We start from the raw sequence: 20,412 nt of genomic DNA, 5'->3' as shown, positions 1-20,412 counted from the left end.
GAATTTGGTATTAGGCAATGTCACAAGCAAACAAATGAAATTATATAACTTAAAAAGATATAGTCTATTTCTGTGTCAAATTTGTTTATTTCAAGAGAATTTGTTTTTCGTTACGTTGCTGGTAATTTCCCATAATCTTACCAATAGCTTGATGGACTATGTCTCCACCGAACTCTGGGAATGGTACTCGCCGGGGCAGCTCCACAGCATCTTCTGTGGCGTCTCCTTCCTCCCAATCCGATACATCAACTTCCTGCAGCTGAAAAATACATTTTAGTTTAACTGAGTCGTCGTCTTGAAACGAGCTCTATAACATAACATACAATCACGTCTACATCCCTTGCAGGGCAGACAGAGCCAACAATCTTGAAAAGACTGAAATGCCACGTTCAGCTGTATCGCTAAATGATAATATTGAAATTCAAATAGTGACAGGTCGTCAATGGGAATCCCAAGTTTATTAGCCTTTCCCTTAGTCGACTTTTACTATATCCGTGGGAAAAATTTGGTCGCATAATATAAGGCCTATTCTTATCTATTCTATGGTGAAGACCATTCTTCGAACTAACTTTTGGTCTACGTCAATCAAAACAGATTTAGGATGGTAACGGCTGGTTAAAGAAATGAACTTGACTGCTAAGCTCAATATCAAAAATTAAGGTAAAACGTATACATATATCAACAATTAAGGCAAAACTTACTGGTGGTGTGACATCTCTCAAGTGCGTGGAGTTTAGCGACCTTGGTGATGACCGCTCTGATGGTATGGGGCTGGCGCTCGCAGAGTGTATACCGCTGCTGCGACCACCAGAACCGTTCTCGTTCTGGTAGCGTTCGATGACCTGGAAATACAAGAAATGCGACGTGAATGAAAAGGAAATTTCTGTTAAAAATTTTCTTGTAAACGATGTTCCAATACCCGTAATATATTGAAAACCTATTTTTATTAAGAGTGGGCTACGTCAATCACACGGCAGTTCGCCTTCTTTAGTTTATGAGAGCCTTTAAAATGTTGGACGTTTCAAATTATTTGGGTTTTTACACTTTTTTTTTATTACGTCCTTACACTGAGCTTTGAATATGAAAGCTTCAGAGAAATTGTTAACGTGTGCAGTCAAAATCATTTTTTTAAATTTGCTTAAATTTACTACGAATTTGTTGCCTGCCGTCAACCAATGTTGTGAAACCAAAATATATGACAATTATTAAGTGATATGAAGTGTCCCATAATAATGAATAAATTATTTGAATTTTGCATTTTTTTTTAATTTTGTATTCAACTTGCCATAAGCAGGGTAACTTATATGGTTAACTGTATGTTAAGCAAAACTATTAATCCTTCGTTTAATCGTTTAAATAAAAAAAAAAAACCTCGTTGCCTCCTTTATCAGCATTGTCAGCAGGAAAATAACTGACAATTGAACTAAAAAAATTATACATTCCCGTATTTATGTCGAAACTATTTTTGTAATGATAATAAGATTATGACTTAATTTCTTGCACATTTACACAATATTCTATTGAAAGTAAAGACGAGTCTACACAGCTGAAAATCGTATTGCACTGCGAAGTTCGCACTCGTAAAGGATTGATCTTAATCCACGCAGGGGTGGCACTTAATGTTTTTAATAGCTATTTTGTCATAGTTTTTTATTTTTTGTAAATAAAAATGGAACCTTTTTTGTACTTTACAAATAATGAGAAAGGTAATCCTTATCATGCTGAGAAAACTTAACCAATTGTGTTTTCTGGAGGATTAAAACATAATCTTTACAATCTTTTAAGGTTTTACGAGCCAACGGCCTTGGGACATACTGTCACGTCTTCAATCCATACGGGGAAGACACATCCAGTCTCGTAATAACTGTAAGACGCCATTTAAAATCAAAATGTAGTCATTTCTGTTTACGTAAATCGTAATCAAGTTATCTATTAAAATTATATGTATAAATACAAGTACCTACTTTCTACCTATTCTTTGTAAATGTGTAGGTATTATGAGGATTAAAAAATGGAATATTGAACAATTACTTAGTCACCTAAGTCGAATATACCTATGTAATTAATATGTAGGTACATTAATCAATATCTACAAAGTTTATAAACATATCAGCATGTACAAGTTCCAATGTGGCCATATCAGATTAAAAAGCGATATAATAAAACACAAGAAGATAAATGAATTAATATCATAATTATTTGCATGTATATCCGTTTTAGATTGCATCCGTATAGCGCCGAAAATAAAGGTTTTTCGCCACGTGATTTCAATTTTTTTTCTGCAGCAAAGAAGCTTCTAAATAGCTGAGAAGTTGCATATTATTTTTATTGATTTCTGTATTGACTTGCTTATTTCATTAATTTATTGAAGGCATGGTTTAATTTTAAGTTTAGGTCCCACAATTTAATGTTTTTATGAATGGTTAAACCGCCCTAAAAATGTATAATGTTTGTCTGTGATTATCTTGCGTTTAAAGTGTTTGTTACACCTAGGAGAAGGGTTTAGAAATGTTTTGACTTTAAAAAGGAGGATATCGATTGAAGGCGGTTCTCTTTTTTTTTAAAGTTATTTAATCAATAATATTTTTATAAATTTTGCAGTGTAAATGAAAGAGTTCTCTACCAATATAAATTATAAGGAGCATATCATATTTCCAGTAAATTTTTTTATTGAGGCGGAGGTAGTGTGAAAAAGAAAACTCATAGCACGGGGGTGTCGATACATTTTGGCGCCCCCGCGTGGCGCTCAGTGGGGCGCTAAGTTACAATGCATGGCAGTAGCGTGGCGAGAGATAACAGCTCAGTGGACTTACATACAATTGTGCTTTGATTATTTATTCTCAAAGTAATGATGATTATTTTATTAATTAGTATCGAGAAGGGAAACTGTTTAAAGCATATTATTTCAAACTTTGTCATTTTACTTTTCTCATTTTACTAAAACTACCACAACATATATAATATAAGCATAATTGTTTATATAGTATTAATAAACTTTTGTGTCTATTGGTTGTGTCTACTCTGTAACAAATACAGACGTGTGTGTATGACAGATAACTTTAATTTAAGGATTTTTTGAAACTTAAAAATAATAGAAAGTACTCACTAAGAATAAATACTTTTTTCGATTGGAATAATTATTGAAATTCGGACTCAGCTGAAGATTATCGGATTAGTGGAATCAGCTGTGAATCAAGTTTTGTTTTGATTATTTATTTGTACCGATTAGTATCTATGAGAAATTATATTTTTAGTGTTTACGTTGTCTGTCTTACTTTCGGCGTTATAAAATTTTATTTAAAATTAAAATATAACATAGTGTTAATACAATGTTGTATTTTGTTGTAATACTTGAATACGTTATAAAAAACGTATTTTTTTTTTGTTTATATTTTTTGTATATACATTCTATAAAATACTGGATTTGTATTAGTTGAATTAGGTAAAGAGGATAATGTATAAAAATGTAAATATTATGCAAGATCATGTTCCGCCTTCTATATCAACTTTATGATTTCTTCAATATTTAAAAAAATATACGGATACAATACTTACTTCTCTACTCTAATGGGTCAATAAAAAAATAGAATAATATAAAATAAACAAAGATTACTTACATGCAACACAATTGCAACCATATACATAAAGAGTACTAGAATCGTCGCATACAACGTGTAAATCGGCAACATTTTGCAGCCGAGCACAACACTACCGCATTATTAGACAGTTGACCTAAACGAGCGTCATCACTGGACAAGCCAAACTCACAGACTTGTGTAATTACCGAAATTACTTACGATTTCTTTTGACTGCACCGGATCCATTGTATCTGGCAGACTGGTTATCGTTATCACTGATATCTGTTATCAGTTAGGCTGCAAAGGGGCCTTATAGATCCGTGTGATATCTTGGTGATAACTCTGAGTTTGAATTAATTATTGTATGTATGTGCATGTTAGCTTATGGTGTGAGATTTCTCATTTAAATACATTTATAGATAATACGAATAATGTACAAGTAAATTATTGTCCTTTTCTTTTAAACAATTATTATCAAATCATCGACCATCGAAATTTGTTCAAATTTCACCAATGATGAGATCATAATAATGGGAAGAACAGTAAGTTGTTAAATGATGCGATGTATGTATGGCGCTTAAGTAATTTTTTTTACTTATACAAATATGAAGGGATGGGTGGCCAGCAGATTAGTGATAATGAGAAATGACTTTATTGAAATTTGATGTTTACATTCAGATAATACTTTCGTGTGCTGATGTAATTTTATTTTATTAAATATTTACACGCAATTTTTAATTAAAGATGTTGTCTGTTTTATGGCAAATTAACTACTTATTCATTCAGAATTTAAATAGCGAGGAAGTAGATATATTTTGTCTTTCAAGAGGCAGAAAATATTGCCACCCCTAGATTAGCGACGATGGGACCTACTGACATAATATGTGTATGTAAGGTTTCTTCCAATAAGGTTATGTTTACATAAACTTGCCAATATCATGCTGTTACTCGCAGACAGGATTACATTCTATACTTCTTTTCATTCTTTCGGATATCAATTTGCCGTTTTGTTTTATATATTTATCAATTAATCGTTAAAACATAGTACTGGTATTCATCTTGAAGTGTTACAATGTCTTAAAGTTACCTTGGATCCGTTGATCTAAACGCGTTATTTCATGATAAACTTCACCGTATTTAAAGTTTCGTGCAGATAAATAGCAGTTCTTATTAGCAAATGATGAGAATTCCAAACAATACCTGGATTTCTAGTCATTGCATAATTATTATAACTTGCTGTGGTGACGGCGCTACCATACGACGAAAGGGGCGACTATAGTCGTTGGATTCATAAAAATATTCAAAATGTCAAAATTTTATTTAAAGGGAATCTGATGAACAGATGAGTTTACGGGGATTCTGATCGATGACATAATCCCGACTCTAGTCTGATTTCGTGATCCTGTACCAGTTTGGATTTTGATCATGGTTTTTGTGATTTCTCACTTATTTGCACGTGCTAGACAATAACATATCTTCTTCCTGGCTTTAGTCCCGGTTGCGTCCTCATCACTCCGGAGAGAAGCCCTGGGTATATTTCTGACCATAGATCCTGGATAGGATAAGTTAGGTTTTTTCAATGTTAACTTGTAATGTTTGGAAAACCAAAAGTGCCATAAAATCATAATTTGCTGCATTCTAAAACTTGATAGGGCCGGCACTAAGTAGCAAACATTTTAATAAGTGTTAATGACGCGCCTGAAGAACAGGGACAATTTAAAAATAATTTAGAAAATAAATGGGTATTTATCATCCGTTGATCTTTAAGTTTTTAATAAGGGGTTATCTTGCTATAATAACAGCAATAAACCTAGAATTAATAAAAATATTCTTATTTTATTTAAAGCACGTTGTACAATGAACAAACATAGACTTTTTGCTTTTAAATTGAGGTAAAGGTGTTCGATAATAAAGCATATATAATTCTTAGTTATTAATGTTGATAAATATACATTTTTTAAAAGCTTGCTTTCGTCTGTCAAGATGTCTATAAAGTTACATCGTCTTTTAAATGTACCCCATTTATAACTTGTTTTACTACATGCCCAAAGAGTAAAAGAAAAATCCTGTTAATAACTCTTTTCGTGGGAATTCCCCGAAAATCCACTCTTAGTACCTATATACACCACATAAGGAACTTTTAAAACTAAATTTCATATCTCATAATACCTCTAGATCCAGCAGTTTCAGCTGTGCATTGATATTAGTCAGTTAATAATTTTCCTCTATTTTTCTTATATTTAAGGAGGTACCTTATTCAATATAGCAGTGGCCAGCAAATCCTCATACGTAGACGTCTCTATGGTGGGAGTTCGCGGCGGCTCTGCAGCGTATCTAGCGAGCGCTGGCAGCGCAGCGGCCTCTTCCACGACCCTCGCCACCAAGCGCTTAAGCTGGACATGGGCGCCGCTCGCTCCGCTTGACGGGTGAGCGGTGGAAGCGCTGGATTGGGAGCCGCGCCGTGATGCTGGCAGATCTGAAAATATGAAATTGCGTTCTTAATTTAAAATTTGTTTGATTGTTGCATTTTCGTTTAAAAAAAATATTAAATTAGAAACTCCATTGTTAGTTTATGTTTCAACGTACTTAAACGTATTTTATGATTAACATTTCACTTATCTACATGCTGCAAGACTTTGTAAAATGACAATGCAACAATGAAATTCATACATGCATACATAGGTACATATAGTCACATCTATATCCCTTGCGGGCTAGACAGAGCCAACAGTCTGGAAAGACTGATAGGCCACGTTCAGCTATTTGGCATTAAAATAGTGACAGGTTGCTAGCCCATCGCCTAAAAGAAGAATCCCAAGTTTATAAGCCTATCCCTTAGTCGCCTTTAACGACATCCATGGGAACGAGATGGAGTGGTCCTATTCTTTTTTTATATTGGTTCATATTAAAGGTAAACTTTATATGTACTATATAAAAATTTATATAGAGTGTCAAGAGTTATCACGTAAAAATGCCACGTGTATGTCCAAACAGAATGAGTCACAAGTTATAGGTACATAAACCAAGTATAATTTCATGCGAAAAACTCTGTGGAAAAAACAGCAAACATCATGGTTACCTATGTCAGCTTTGAAATATTAAAACATTCCACATTCTTAGTGCACAAAAGCAAATTAGTATCGGCGATTGTTAGTAATGAGTGTGTCCAATATTACAATAGTAGCTATGAGTTTCAAATGTAAGATGAATACTTAAGTAAGAAAAACTTTAATATTTCTAATTTATTTCTGAAAGCAAAATTGAATTTAAGTTGTTGGTAACAAACATTCAATAGAATCAAATTCGCATTTTTTAATTGTATATCTATAATGGACCACTATGTAAATAAGTACTAATTTAAAATGATGTAATTTCTCCAAGGAAAATACCAATATAAGATAATACCTAATGTAAAATATAAAAAAAAACCAAATCACGTGAACCTTAATGTTATAAAAAAAGCCAGTGAACATTTTGCCTGTCTCTTGCCGAAAAACTTTCGGCGGATCTGCTGATTCTGGCCTCCGTCGAAAAAACAAAAAGTCAACGACGTCTTTTTCCCGCCAAAAAATAGTTTTTTAACCTTTCACCTCTACGTGTTACTGAGAAAAAGGTCTTGATAAACAAAAACACATTGACGTGATCAGTCATTACTTACTTATAAATTCCGTTTTTTTTTTCTATTTTTGAGACACGGAAATCTAAAAATGTTGTAGTACAGTCAACCGCATATCAAGTCACTCTGCGTGAAACTCTATATCGCAGTATAAAGAGGCGAATTTCCAGTGAATTTCGGTAGTTTGGTATGCTGTTGCCTATACCTAGTCATAAAACGTTTATAACGAAGTTTGCTTACAATTTTCGCTTAAAACAACGGACGTTGCAGTGAAAACAAGTGTTTACAACCGTTTGTTTCCATTATGTGGTAACTTGCATGTTATAACCAATCTTATTATTAGACTCCTAGAGGTCATGGAATTATGGCATAATATCAGAATCTATACTAATATAAAGCTGAAGAGTTTGTTTGTTTGAACCCGCTTATCTCAGGAATTACTGGGTCGAATTGAAAAATTATTTTATCATTGAATAGAGCATTTATCGAGGAACACTATATAGGCTATATAACATCACGTTGCAACTCTAAGGAGCAAAGAAATAATGGAAATTGTAAAAAAAAAAGGAAAATTATTCATCCTTGAGGGCTACAATGATGTCCCTAATAACTATTCCACGCGGACGAAGTTGCGGGCACAGCTAGTATTATATATAGGTTATTATTATTATTTTACAAATATTCTCGTGCATATCTCTTTCGGGTTAGACAGAGCCAACAGTCTTTAAAATAATGAAAGGTAACTTTCAGCTGGATGGCTTAATGATGTAATTGAGATTCAAATACTGACAGGTTACCCGCCTTTATTAGCATTGCCTTGCTTAGTCCCTTAATATTTGATTTTTATTTTATAATGATAATACACTCAAAACCTTCTACACCTATTTTTTGTTTAATTTCAATCACTTCAGCGAGCAGTTTTTTTTTAATAACGTGGGCAACGTTTTTTATGTAAAACTGACCGCTACTCAAATACCTAATATTTTATTTGTGAAGTCAACAACAATTTTAATAAAAATATGTACTAAGAATAAACCTAAAAACATAAATATTGATGTGTAATTTGCTAGAAAAGCAAAAAAGGCTAAAATTTTACTATAAATATAAATAATTCTATAAGCTAATTTGGCTAGTTTTGCTGTTTGGACCTAAAAATAGAAATATGAAACTACAACTACTACATATACTATGATGTAAATGAGTTAGCAGAAACATGATGCCAACTGTTATTTACCTATACACGTCATAAAACCAAACGTGTTTTGCAAAAACAAAATGCATTTGTCTAAGTAAATACATACATAATCACGTCTAAATCCTTTGTAGTTTGGTAGCTGTCTACCCCGCAAAAACCAACAGTTTTCGAAAGATTGATAAAAAATAAAAATAAAATAAAAAAATAAAAATATCTTTATTCACTCCACAACAAAATTGACGTGGATACCAATAGAAATCAAAATCTTAATACTAGTTAAGTTTAAGTAACATTGAAGGAGATAAGTTCTAGGGTTTTAAGATAATACGAGTAATAATACCATATAGAATAATCAATTTAGATGTGGAGATCTGGTGCCAACACTAGGCGTCAAAAACACCTGTATAGCAGGTCACCAGGTCCCCCCCCCCCCACGGAATATGGCACATAGGTATTAAATCTACGAAATGGTACAATAATTACAAACAAGTTTTGCGTGATAACCCCTGCATTCAGCCCTAAGACGTTAGGTCTTGGCATCAGTAAGATCGGCATTACTACTGAATGCAGAAGCCAGACATTATACACAAGGCTACGCTATGTACATACTTATAACTATATTTGAATAATAAAAATTCTTTAACACTTAGATTCCAAGAGAAATCGTCGAAAGTAAGGAGTAGTCAAACTAAAGGATGAAGCATATTCTCTGTTTCTTCATAAGAACAATGTAGAAGCCAGTTTGTAACAATTTTTTTGCATGAAAATTTGGTCAATGCGACAATAGAAAGTTTTGCATTGAGGTTTTTGTATAGAAAATGCCCTATAAAGCCAAAGAATCGATTGGAAAACATAGTATTATATTTTGGAAAAGAGAGTTTAAGTCTGTTGTTACGGCCCAAAATATCAGGATGATAAGTTAATGTTGAGTGAAACTTCAAAACAGTGTCCAAAATAAATAGTTGTCTCACGGTAAGTACCTGCCATTCATTATATAGGTCAGATGTTGGGTATCGAAAAGGTTTAAATGCACTTACTTTGAGGACTGCTCTTTGAGCTCTTTCGAGTGTTATAAGATTAGTGACAGCAGCTCCGCCCCAAGAGGTTATGCAGTATGTGATAATGGATTGGCATAGAGCCTTATAGGTCATTTTTAGAACTTTCATATCGGCTACAGGGCGAAGTAGTTTAAAAATATATATCAATTTTCTCACTCGAGAAGATAATAGAGAAATATGTTGTTGAAAGGTCATATTAGAGTCAATTGTAACACCTAAGTATTTAACCGTGGACACTCTCTCCAAAGCTGGGCAACCACAAGCTAAGGACTCGCAAAGTGGGGACGAGAAGTTATGTGAAATTATCTTATGAGTGCCTGTACTCGGGAGATTAATATTTCTCATACTATAGATCATGTATGATGACTTTGTGGTGTTAAGTGTTAGAATGTTCTCTGCAAGCCATTGATTAACTCTATTTAAGCCTAACTGTGCGGATTTAAATACTTCGGGCCAACTATCTCCAATGAAGACAAGTGCAGTGTCATCAGCAAATGACAGTACGTTACCATTCACAAGCTGAAGGTTTGTAAGGTCATTTATGTATACTAAAAAAAGGCTAGGGCCCAATATGCTGCCCTGGGGGACACCAAAATGTAGGGGACAATCAGAACTGAGATGGGGACCAATTTTGACAAGTTGTCTACGGTCGGTGAGGTAGCTACGAAGTAGATTGAGTTGAGTACCACGAACACCCAAGGCTTCTAATTTCGATAAAAGACGTGGTATCGAGAGTGTATCAAAAGCCTTGGCGAAGTCTAGGTAGACAGTGAGGCATTTTTGACCCGAGTCCAAAGCATCAGTAATAAGAGAGGTTAAAGTATCGACCGCTTGGGAAGTTGATCGGCCCGTGCGAAAGCCAAATTGATTCTCAGATAATAGATTATTTTTCTCGAGATAATGTATGAGACGTTTATTTAGAATGCGTTCTAGAATTTTTGAAAGTGCGGGTAGTATAGAGATGGGACGGTAGTTTTCCATTTGATCTTTTTTGCCTGCTTTATGTATAGGATAAACTAGTGCAGTTTTAAAAACATTGGGAAAGACACCGTGTTCTATAGAAAGATTGCATATGTGTACTATTGCAGGAGTAAGCTTACTTTTGTGTTTTTTGATAAAAGAAGAAGGAATATTATCCCATCCCATCGCAGTGTCATCTTTCAAGGAGTCAATCAATTTCATAATCTCATCTTCGTCTGTATAATTGATAACAAGGGATTTAGTCCATATTGGTAGAGTAGTTGAGGGGCTAGTAGGGAGAGGAGGAGGGATCTTTTTAGCCAAAGTTTCACCGACACCCGAGAAGTATGAATTTATTTTGTTGACTGAGTTAAGAGGAGGAGTACCTATTTCTAGAAGTTCTTCAGAGCTCGAATGAGGTTTATGTGAGTTAGTTATCGTCCTGATGGATTCCCATATCTTTTTAGGGTTTTTGCCTGCGACAAACGACGGAAACATAAAGGCCGTTTCTAACAACTTCACACTAGGGTAAATGTCAGGTCTTTTACATGTCGGGAATAAGATAGTTAAAACTTTTTACTTGGTTGAAGGTAAGTATTTAGTATACTAAGCACTATTTTTAAGTAGATCTAGGCAGCTGAAAGCTGTTGGATTGGATGTGTTTTTTAAAGTGTACGAACTTTTCTTTCACTATCCTGCAGTTTGTGGGACCGAAACGCATAAATATAGATAAGGGTCATTCAGTCTTGGACCAAAATGAAGCATTTCAAAATTGAAACCTAAACTTTATACCACTACCATAACTTTAACTAACGAACAAGATGCGCAAGTTAAAAAGGCACTAGCGAAAAATTCCCAATGGAAAACTCTTTACACTTTTTATTCCTGGTTGGTCTTGATTCATACCCATGAAGCACATTAAAATATAAAAACATGATTTCCCGGCTCAGATATTTTCCTTTACCAAGTGCCAATAAAACCTGCGCTACCAGTTACAAAACCAGTAATTAAACGTGCAAGTTATTAGCAAATACTTGTGGTTATGATCATCGATTGGTTGATATTTGTTGAATTTTTTTCTTAGAAATTGTTTTACTTACAAAACATATCTACTAGTTTAAATGTTTTTACGGTGAGAATAAATTTCCTGAGACTGCTAAATACCCAGACTTCTGAATGTGTCACAATGATCAGGGACGGATTAGGTTTCGTAACAGGGTCGCGTAGATCAAACTTACAGTACATTTTAATTGTTTCGTGAATTACATTGTCTATCCCTCTAGACGTTATCCTATAGGACAACTGAGATAATTTCTGTTTACACTTTTCTTAGATAAGCTTAAGGATTCTTGACTTATCCCCAGAAAGAGCGCGCTACTTGTTTTCACTTTATATGCCAACCGTTAAGTAGCATTACGCAATAATTCTAATAACTCCCTTATAACGCAAATACTTAAAAATTTAAATTAAGTACCTCACCACCTATATTCAACGATCACCTTTACAGCAACGATCTTACATGTTGGGTCTCTGAAATTAATGACTAGAGCTCGCGTGCAGGTAGCGACAACTTGATATCGTAACACTATACCCGAGCCAGTTAAAGGTAAAAAGTTACAAACACAATGACATTCATCTACAAATGTAACTAAAAACCCACATTAAAATATATTTATCAGCAATCGTAGAGCAAGTGTATTAATTTAATAATAATCTCTATCTCTAATCTCTCCCAGTTGCATCGTCCTTAGCAAATTTCTAACAATATTTATGAGCAATTAAAATTTGGCAAAATATCAAATGAAACAACTTATCAGATCTAAAACTCTATATATTTGTACATTCGGCTGCAACTTGGTAAACAAGATGTTGTTGCTTTCTTACGCCATGCCCATTTTCTTCTTACGATATCGATACGAACATATAGTTGTCCAACAGGCAAACCATCGGTCGTTGAATAATAAATAAATAAATATATACGGGACAAATTACACTGATTGAGTTAGCCTCGAAGTAAGCTGCGATACACCACGCTCAGCTGTTTGGCTCAATGATAGAGTTAGGATTCAAACAGTGACAGGTTGCCAGCCCATCGCCTAAAAGAAGAATCCCGAGTTTTCATCCCTTAGTCCCTTATATATCCCTTAGTCGCTTATAACGACATCCATGGGAAAAAGATGGAGTGGTCCTATTCTTTTTCTATCGGTGCCGGGAACCACACGGCACAGTTATTGAAGTATGTCATAAAAATATATCTAAATATTACTAGCTTACGCCCACTTAAGTATATAATCTTATATGTAGATATAAAACCTTTCTCAGAAAACCCTCTTTCCAATTTTCCAAATACGTACAAAATCCGTTCAAAACTATCGGAGATCAGCGCATACATACAAACGGATAAAAATAGTGTAACTATAAAATTAAACGAGCGATAAATTATTTAAATGTTAACATGACAGCTGGCCCGTGGTGCCATGAAGCGAAATGTTTCGTTAAAAAAAAATGGACGCCACCGTTTACGTGACAGAGTATACCTATGACCACCGCTCCTGATGGTACCTGGTTCAAAAGATAACCTAAGCCATCTAAAGAGGAAACGCAGCTCGTGTGATGGGCACCTTTGAGCTTGGTACGATTCGGGTTTTTGACTGACTATTACATATATGTATAATGGAGTTAGTGTTTTGTAAAAATAATGAATTACCGTACTCAGAATTTAATAGATATTACTTAAGTTTAATTGTTAGATTATTTTTCAATATTTTATTTATAACCGCAAGCAATTGTAGGTAATTTTGTGAAGAAATAAATAAAAAGATATAGTTTTTTTATTCTTTACATGTTTACATCAAAAATAACCTAGTGGTTTTACAAGTATGTATTATCTTTGCATCGAACAAGAACAATAATCTTCATTGTTACACATGTCATTATTATAAACAGAATATGTTTTTTTTTGCTTTATATCTACTTTTATTATGTTGTTGACTGTACCACAGACTTTATTAGTACTAGTTACGAACGTAAGAATAATCCTCGATTTGTTCTATTCGTAGTGACATTAATTAAATTAAAAGTTAAAAATGGCATTGCTTCATTTCATACATTCCAAACTCCAATGTCAGATCACTTTCAGGGCAACCAAGTTAAATGTCATCTACACGACATTAATTTTAATAAATTTATTAATACCTACAAGTGAACAGGTTGTTATTTTTTTCATCATCCTTAAGGTGTTTCAAGGTACTTTAGAGAAGACGACTAAGGGAATAAGCAGAGTTATCTAGTGCAAGCTGGAGGCGAAGGAAAAATAGCTTCGGCTTCTTCACTATGCAGATTGAAGAATAAGATGAATTTAATTACGGATGACTTATCTAGTAGGGCGTAGATTTATAATCAAAATAGGATACAATGTATTAATTAATGATTATGATAACTAAAATATAAATTAATATTCTACCGCTACCAAAGCAGAAAAAGAAGTGCATAAGAATCGGCAAAGAACAAACAACACTGCAGCATTTCCCCGGACGTCAATTTACTACAATAACTAGTCCTTAATGCAAACTTTGGATGAACATTAAAAAAATGTACATTAGAAGTAACTAAATTATGGTATTTGTTTTAGATATCTTATATTAGCTTTTGCCCACGACTTCGTCCGCTTGGTCATCTCCCCTTTTTCGCAATAAAAAGTAGCCTATGTTTTCAAGGATTACGGGGATCAAGTTTGATAAAGATTGATCAATCTCTGTATCAAACTTCATCAAAATCGGTTCAGTGGTTTAGGCGTGAAAGCGTAACCGACAGACAGAGTTACTTTTGAATTTATAATAATAGTATGTTGCATTAATTTCACTTAGGTCTCAAACTGTTGCTTAACACCATGTCTATATTGTCTTTGGTTATTCAATATCCATCCTCGTCGTTCATACGTCGTAATAATCATAGACAATGCAGTTAGCTGACATTTTGAGGTAGGGTCAGCTGATTGCTTGTACGTGAGCACGGGGTCAGACAGACAGACAGACACTATACAAAATATTGATATTACAGAGAAGAGAAGATGGGTTTTCAATGCCATAAAGGTAATAGATTTCCAACAAATAAATAAATGCCGTGTGTTTGCCGGCACTTTAGAAAAGGACCACTCCATATCTTTCCCATGGATGTCGTAAAAGGCGACTAAGGGATAGGTTAATAAACTCGGAATTATTGAAGGTGATGCGCAAGCAACCTTTCACTATTTGAATCTCAATTCCATTATACAACCATACAGCTGATCGTGGCCAATCAGTGATTTCGACATGATTATCTGTATGTATGTACGTATATATATCTTCACTTTGTTTGTTTGTTTGTAATATCTTTATTGCACTTTATTATATGTATGTTATATTATAGTTTTGAATGGTGGATCGCTTACCAAATATCTCCTCCAGCCAGAAACAGGAAATATAGAGGAATATGGCAACACCCAGCCAGAATCCAATCAGAAGAATCGCGAGGTACTCCCACATTGTCACATCACTAGGTATCAACTACAAAGTTATCACACTGATATACTAAGGATGTCACGTATCGATCACAGGTAAAGAAATCATATCGATATTATCTGTGTTAAGAGTATTGCTCGCTGGAAATTGAAGTGTGGTATGAATTTTTTTTCGAGTACTCGTTAAGTAGGTACCTGTTTTCAATTGGTTTAATTATAAGTAGTTAATGTTGTTATGTCATAATTTTTAATAGATATATGTAGGTAGTTACATTGGTTTTGCGTTAATTGTAAATGAAAGGCATTAAGTTGTAGATATTTTCAAAATTATTAATTAGGTAAACTATTAAAAAAAGACGGTTATGTTGCGAGTTTATACTCGTAAGGATTAGGTACTTAATTAATTATAAGTTAAATTAAAATGTCGTAATGTCCATCAAATTTTGATTAAAGTGTAATTTTTTTCTGATAAGCCTGTTATTTTCCTCCTGGTTTATTCTTTTTTAAATTTTTATATGTTCTTTCTTACATTGTTATAGATATATTTTCCAATAAAATAATTGTCATTTTTTTTGAAGAATTTACTCGTTAAACGGTATCTATTTTTTGGGTTCCAAATTCACCGTTCTCGCGTATAAATGATACTAGAATTTCTAATTTCTAATCAATGAAGAGATTACAATAGTTTTGCTACTTTCTATATAAAGCAATAGTATAGTTTCTACTTAAATTGTAACAATTTTAACACGATTTCTAACAGAGTTGACACAAAGATGTGATTTATGATTTCTCTATTAGAAAAATCTTTGTGATTGATGTACCGAAGTAATAAATAAGGTAGCAATATATTTAGGTTTAAAAAATATAAGCCATGGACACACGTTTTATAATTGTTTTTGGACAATAGTAAAGAAGTTTTTGAAGACGGTTAAAAATAACGCCTACGTATGTACAGTCAGTATAAATCAGTAAACGAATTTTTTTTAACCACCTTCGAAATTGTAATAACAAATAGATTTCAAACCCATTGCATAGTGTTATACCGTAATTAGTTTCCGATTAAATTCTCGAATATTATTCAATTTTGTATATCTACTTATTTACATTGTTAACCGTACAAAAGTTGTCTTCAGAGATGTTTCTACGTTTCAAATTAAGGAAAACATAAGTTAAGCAACGAGGCATCTCTTTACTTACATAAAGCTATTTCCTTGATCACTTTCGTTCAACTGCAAATGAACTCTCAATAAAAACATGGCCGCTCCTGGCACTTAAGAGGAAAACTGTTTTCCCTTTTAAGTGTGTGGTTGCTGACTTGTACCTCATTTCCTTGAAATTGACTGGTTTCTCCAATGTTTTATACATGTACAAATATATATCTGAATCCTTGATGGCGCCTACTACAGGTAAACCACAGAATAATTACTACTACATAAATAGTAACCAATTAAGTGTCCGTGGTTGAGAGTTTATAAAGTTACCGCCTTAAAAAACGTTAACCAATGGCTCTTTTTCTAACATACTTTAGTTTGATTACTAACCGATGCTCGTATCGCATTTTAAAGCCAAAATATATCTTTAAATATATCTATGTATATAGGACATAGACGTGACCATATGTATGTATGTAAGTATATTCCTAGTAGGTACTGCTTCTACATTTTAAATAAATTAACCTGTTTGACCTAACGTCAGGTTACAGTCACTATTAGATAATGTTTTCAGCATTAGTTCCACCTATTTGCGAAATAAACATTATTTTCTAGGAGAATAATGACAAAATATTTTATAAATAATTCTTAAGATTTTTTTTGATGCAAAATATGTATAAGATTTAGCATCGATAGGTGTCGTTAAGGTACTGTTTCTCCTCTCATTTCTACTGGAAGAGATGTCTATTGAAATATGTAAGTAGCACCTTTATACTACAATTACTGTATTAAATGCTCCTGTATATCATTTTGTGTACATAAATAAATAAATAATGTCTTCTTCAAAATGCGTGCAATTGTGGACGGGGTGAGAGAAGTATTAAGACCATGGCAAGAGTAGATGTAGTCTTCGAATAACCCTCCGAGTAAGAAGCGTGATTTTATGTACGACTAGCTGTGCCCGCGACTTCGTCTGCGTGGAATAGTTATTTTGGGCATCATTGGAGCCCTCAAGGATGAATAATTTTCCCCATTTTGTTCACATTTTCACATTTCACAAACAAACAAACAAACTGTTCAGATTTATAATATTGGTATAGATATACAATTAAGTAGCTACTAACCTGTTTCGGGTCATACGTGCTACGTTAGATTTATTTAGCTCCCAATTTTAAACAGCAAGAAATATAGACGAGATTATACGTACATATGTAAGAGATTTAAATGTAACACTATATTAACTAATATTCAAGAACCAACATGTACCTCGTCAAAAGAACTTCCCGTCTCTAGTATTACCAGAAAAGAAACTACTAGTATTGGCCATACGAAGACACGGTCACTAAGAATGACGTGTGTTATTCCGATGGGAAGCATAACCTGTCTATTTTCACTTTCGATCTGCGCGTACGCAACGATGTCTATGTAAGGTAGGCCCTTAGTCACGACATTTCCTGTTTGTCGAAGTGGTAGTGTTCCTCCGGGGTCCCAGGTTCGAACCCCGGTCAAGTGATGATGAAAAATTCATTATTTATTCATGGCCTTTCAGTAGTTTGAAGCTTTTAATCAGGCGGAAATATACTTGCTGCCAACCTGGCACTCCTGGCACTATTTGCCCTGTGACTATTGGCGTTGTCTACCCCGTAAGGGATACAGATGTGAGATTAGTTGGTGTATAGAGAAAGTACTCTGTCGAACATGAAAATTCGGACTTTAATCACTTGATTGTGGATAATCTTAGCACAAAACAAATACATATGGCCAAAAAAATATAATGAGGTTTTATTAGAATAACGTTTCTCCATTTACTTAACAATTTGTTTGAATTGTCGAAATTTTAAAACTAATGATTAGTTTTAAAAGAAAGTGTTATTATCGAGTAAAAAGTTATGGCATTCATATGATTTTATTTAATCTATTTTTAGAAAGCAAGGGAATGGAAGATTGCCTTATAAAAGCTATTACATATCGATTTAGCCCTCTTACTCGTATAGGTAACATATTGTCCATAACGCTATGCAATTTTAAACTTTTAAAATTTATTTTCATAGGTGCTGTGATCTTACATTAGTTGTATAAATTGGCTATAATTAAAATGATCATCACTAGGTATTTGAATCTCAATGCCATCATCAAGCCTTACAGTATTTCCATGTTCTGTTCCATGTTCTGTTCTGTTTTGTTATTTGTATGTATGTAATTAGTAATTTGTATGTAATGACTCCCCTAGCTTGCATGAAGAGAGGAATGTGGATGAAGCGAAGGAAGTATGCAGAGATCGTGGCAAGTGGAAAGAGGTAGTCTCTGCCTACCCCTCCGGGAAAGAGGCGTGATTTTATGTATGTATGTAAGTATGTAATTTTTATTGTCAAATATTCTTATTTTTAACTTTGAATAATATAGACATTTTAAACTGATTAATTTCTCCTCTTTTCTCCTTCTATCTTCTGTAGGTATAAATAACTTAATAACTTTACTTCCTACAGTTTTCTTTTTCACCGCTCTGAGTACGGATCCCCAAAAATTTAAGGACAAGATACAGGTGTAAGCAAATGTTGCAATTTTTGTACTTATTAACCCTTTAAGGCACGTTCCGTTGGCCTAGAACCGTCAAAGGCAAGGCTAAGACTTGCGTTACAAGGAAAATACAGAAATCAGTAAGTTTCGTATGTAAATTCGTTATCTGATTAAAATTAAAAATATAGCCGCATATATGTATGTATATCTATAAAATAATTGTCCCTTGGTAGTGACTTCTTGTAAATTTATTTAATTTCACTTCCCTGAAACTTTATTTATTTATTTATTTATTTATTACACAATATTCATTATGAACTTAATTCCGCAAAAATGTTTTCATAGTTTGACTGCGGTCAGTCTCATTTAAAGTTACTAATTTAACACAATAAATAAAACTATATATATACTTATCTATAACGTGTAGGTAACAATTTAGTTTTAAGCTTAGGTACATATTTCTATAGAATTTGAGAAGTAATTTTTTTGAGTTTTTAGCTAGTAGATTGATATTATCATTAAAAACTCCACGATAATTGTACAATAAAGTTATGAAATAAGTTAAAAAATTGTTAATTTAAGGTACTTATAGGGTCTCCTTACTCATTTGCGTTAGCCAAAATATCAGTGATAAATATCAGTCCTCTAAGTATGGCACGCGCGACGCCTTTTTTATCATACATAATATATATTATATACATACATATAATCACGCCTATATCACTTGCGGGGTAGACAGAGCCAACAGTCTTAAAAATACTGATAGGCCACGTTTAGCTGTTTGGCTTAATGATAGAATTGAGATTCAAATAGTGACAGGTTGCTAGTCCATCGCCTAAAAAGAATCCCTAGTTTGTAAGCCTATCCCTTAGTCGCCTTTTACGACATCCATGGGAAAGAGATGGGGGTGGTCCTGTTCTTTTTGTGCCGGGAACCACGCGGCACTATCGCTGTTTCACTTTTTATTATAACGTAAAACGGGAAAGCGTTTGTTTTTATAAAAACTTTTTCGCGTGTGCCATACTCTACGGGGAAAACAATTTATGAGTCTAAAATAACAGTAAAACTTAAGTAAAAAAACATAATAAGTAAATACCTTATCCAGCCCTCAATAGCTACGTTAAAGCATCTGAAACCATCTCACTGGCAATTTTAATGACGGGTATTAAACTAATGTAGGTATTAACACATCAAGATGATTGATTTAATCTGTGAATTGCATGTAAGATATGTTATTATATATCTATATGTCGCAATATACTTGCTAACCGATGGTTGACTGCCACTATGCTTGCCACTTCGCTAATTATGTGTTTTGAAATGTGATGGTAAGTAAATACTATATATGTTATGAAACGTTTGAAATTGATATAATTACTTGTACCTACATACATATGGTCACGTCTATATCCCTTGCGGGGTAGAAAAGACTGAATGGTCATGTTCAGCTATTAAGCTTAATGATAGAATTGAGATTTGAATAGTGACAGGTTGCTAACCCGTCGCCTAAAAGACCCTTAGTCGCCTTTGACGACATCCATGAGAAAGAGATGGAGTGGTCCTATTATTTTTCTATTGGTGGGAACCACAAGGTTAAAGATAAAAAACGTGATATAGGTACTTATATGTGTTTTTGTTGTCGTACATAACTATTGGATTTGAATAGGAAGAAGATAGATAGGAAGATATAAAAACAGGATTCATTACACAATATAAAAAAGTTATTTTCGTTAGGTACTGACGAACAACAAAAAATATTAATTCGTCAATATGAGTAGGTACGGGATACATTGCTTATATTGTGGTAAAAGATTGTTACAAAATAAAAAGACCGTAGAT

At 33.5% G+C, this 20,412-nt stretch overlaps 1 protein-coding gene across 3 annotated transcripts in view; it reads right to left on the bottom strand.

The window, feature by feature from the left end:
• LOC106136081 (uncharacterized) overlaps positions 1-20,412 on the bottom strand; it is a 38,024-nt gene that overhangs the window by 7,548 nt on the left and 10,064 nt on the right. Inside the window, exons 2-5 of one of the 3 annotated variants that reach the window (XM_060951456.1) lie at positions 14,837-15,046; positions 5,831-6,054; positions 702-842; positions 142-259 (exon numbers count right to left, since the gene is read on the bottom strand). In XM_060951456.1, coding sequence (XP_060807439.1) covers positions 142-259; positions 702-842; positions 5,831-6,054; positions 14,837-14,930 — 577 coding nt within the window. In that variant the 5' untranslated portion in view covers positions 14,931-15,046. The other 2 variants (XM_060951466.1, XM_060951461.1) reach the window with 2 other exon arrangements.

This window comes from Amyelois transitella, chromosome 3, assembly GCF_032362555.1.
Source record: "Amyelois transitella isolate CPQ chromosome 3, ilAmyTran1.1, whole genome shotgun sequence".
NCBI classification, from domain to species: domain Eukaryota; kingdom Metazoa; phylum Arthropoda; class Insecta; order Lepidoptera; family Pyralidae; genus Amyelois; species Amyelois transitella.
The sequence above is the reverse complement of the archived record's forward strand: the minus strand, read 5'-3'. Positions and strand labels throughout refer to the sequence as shown.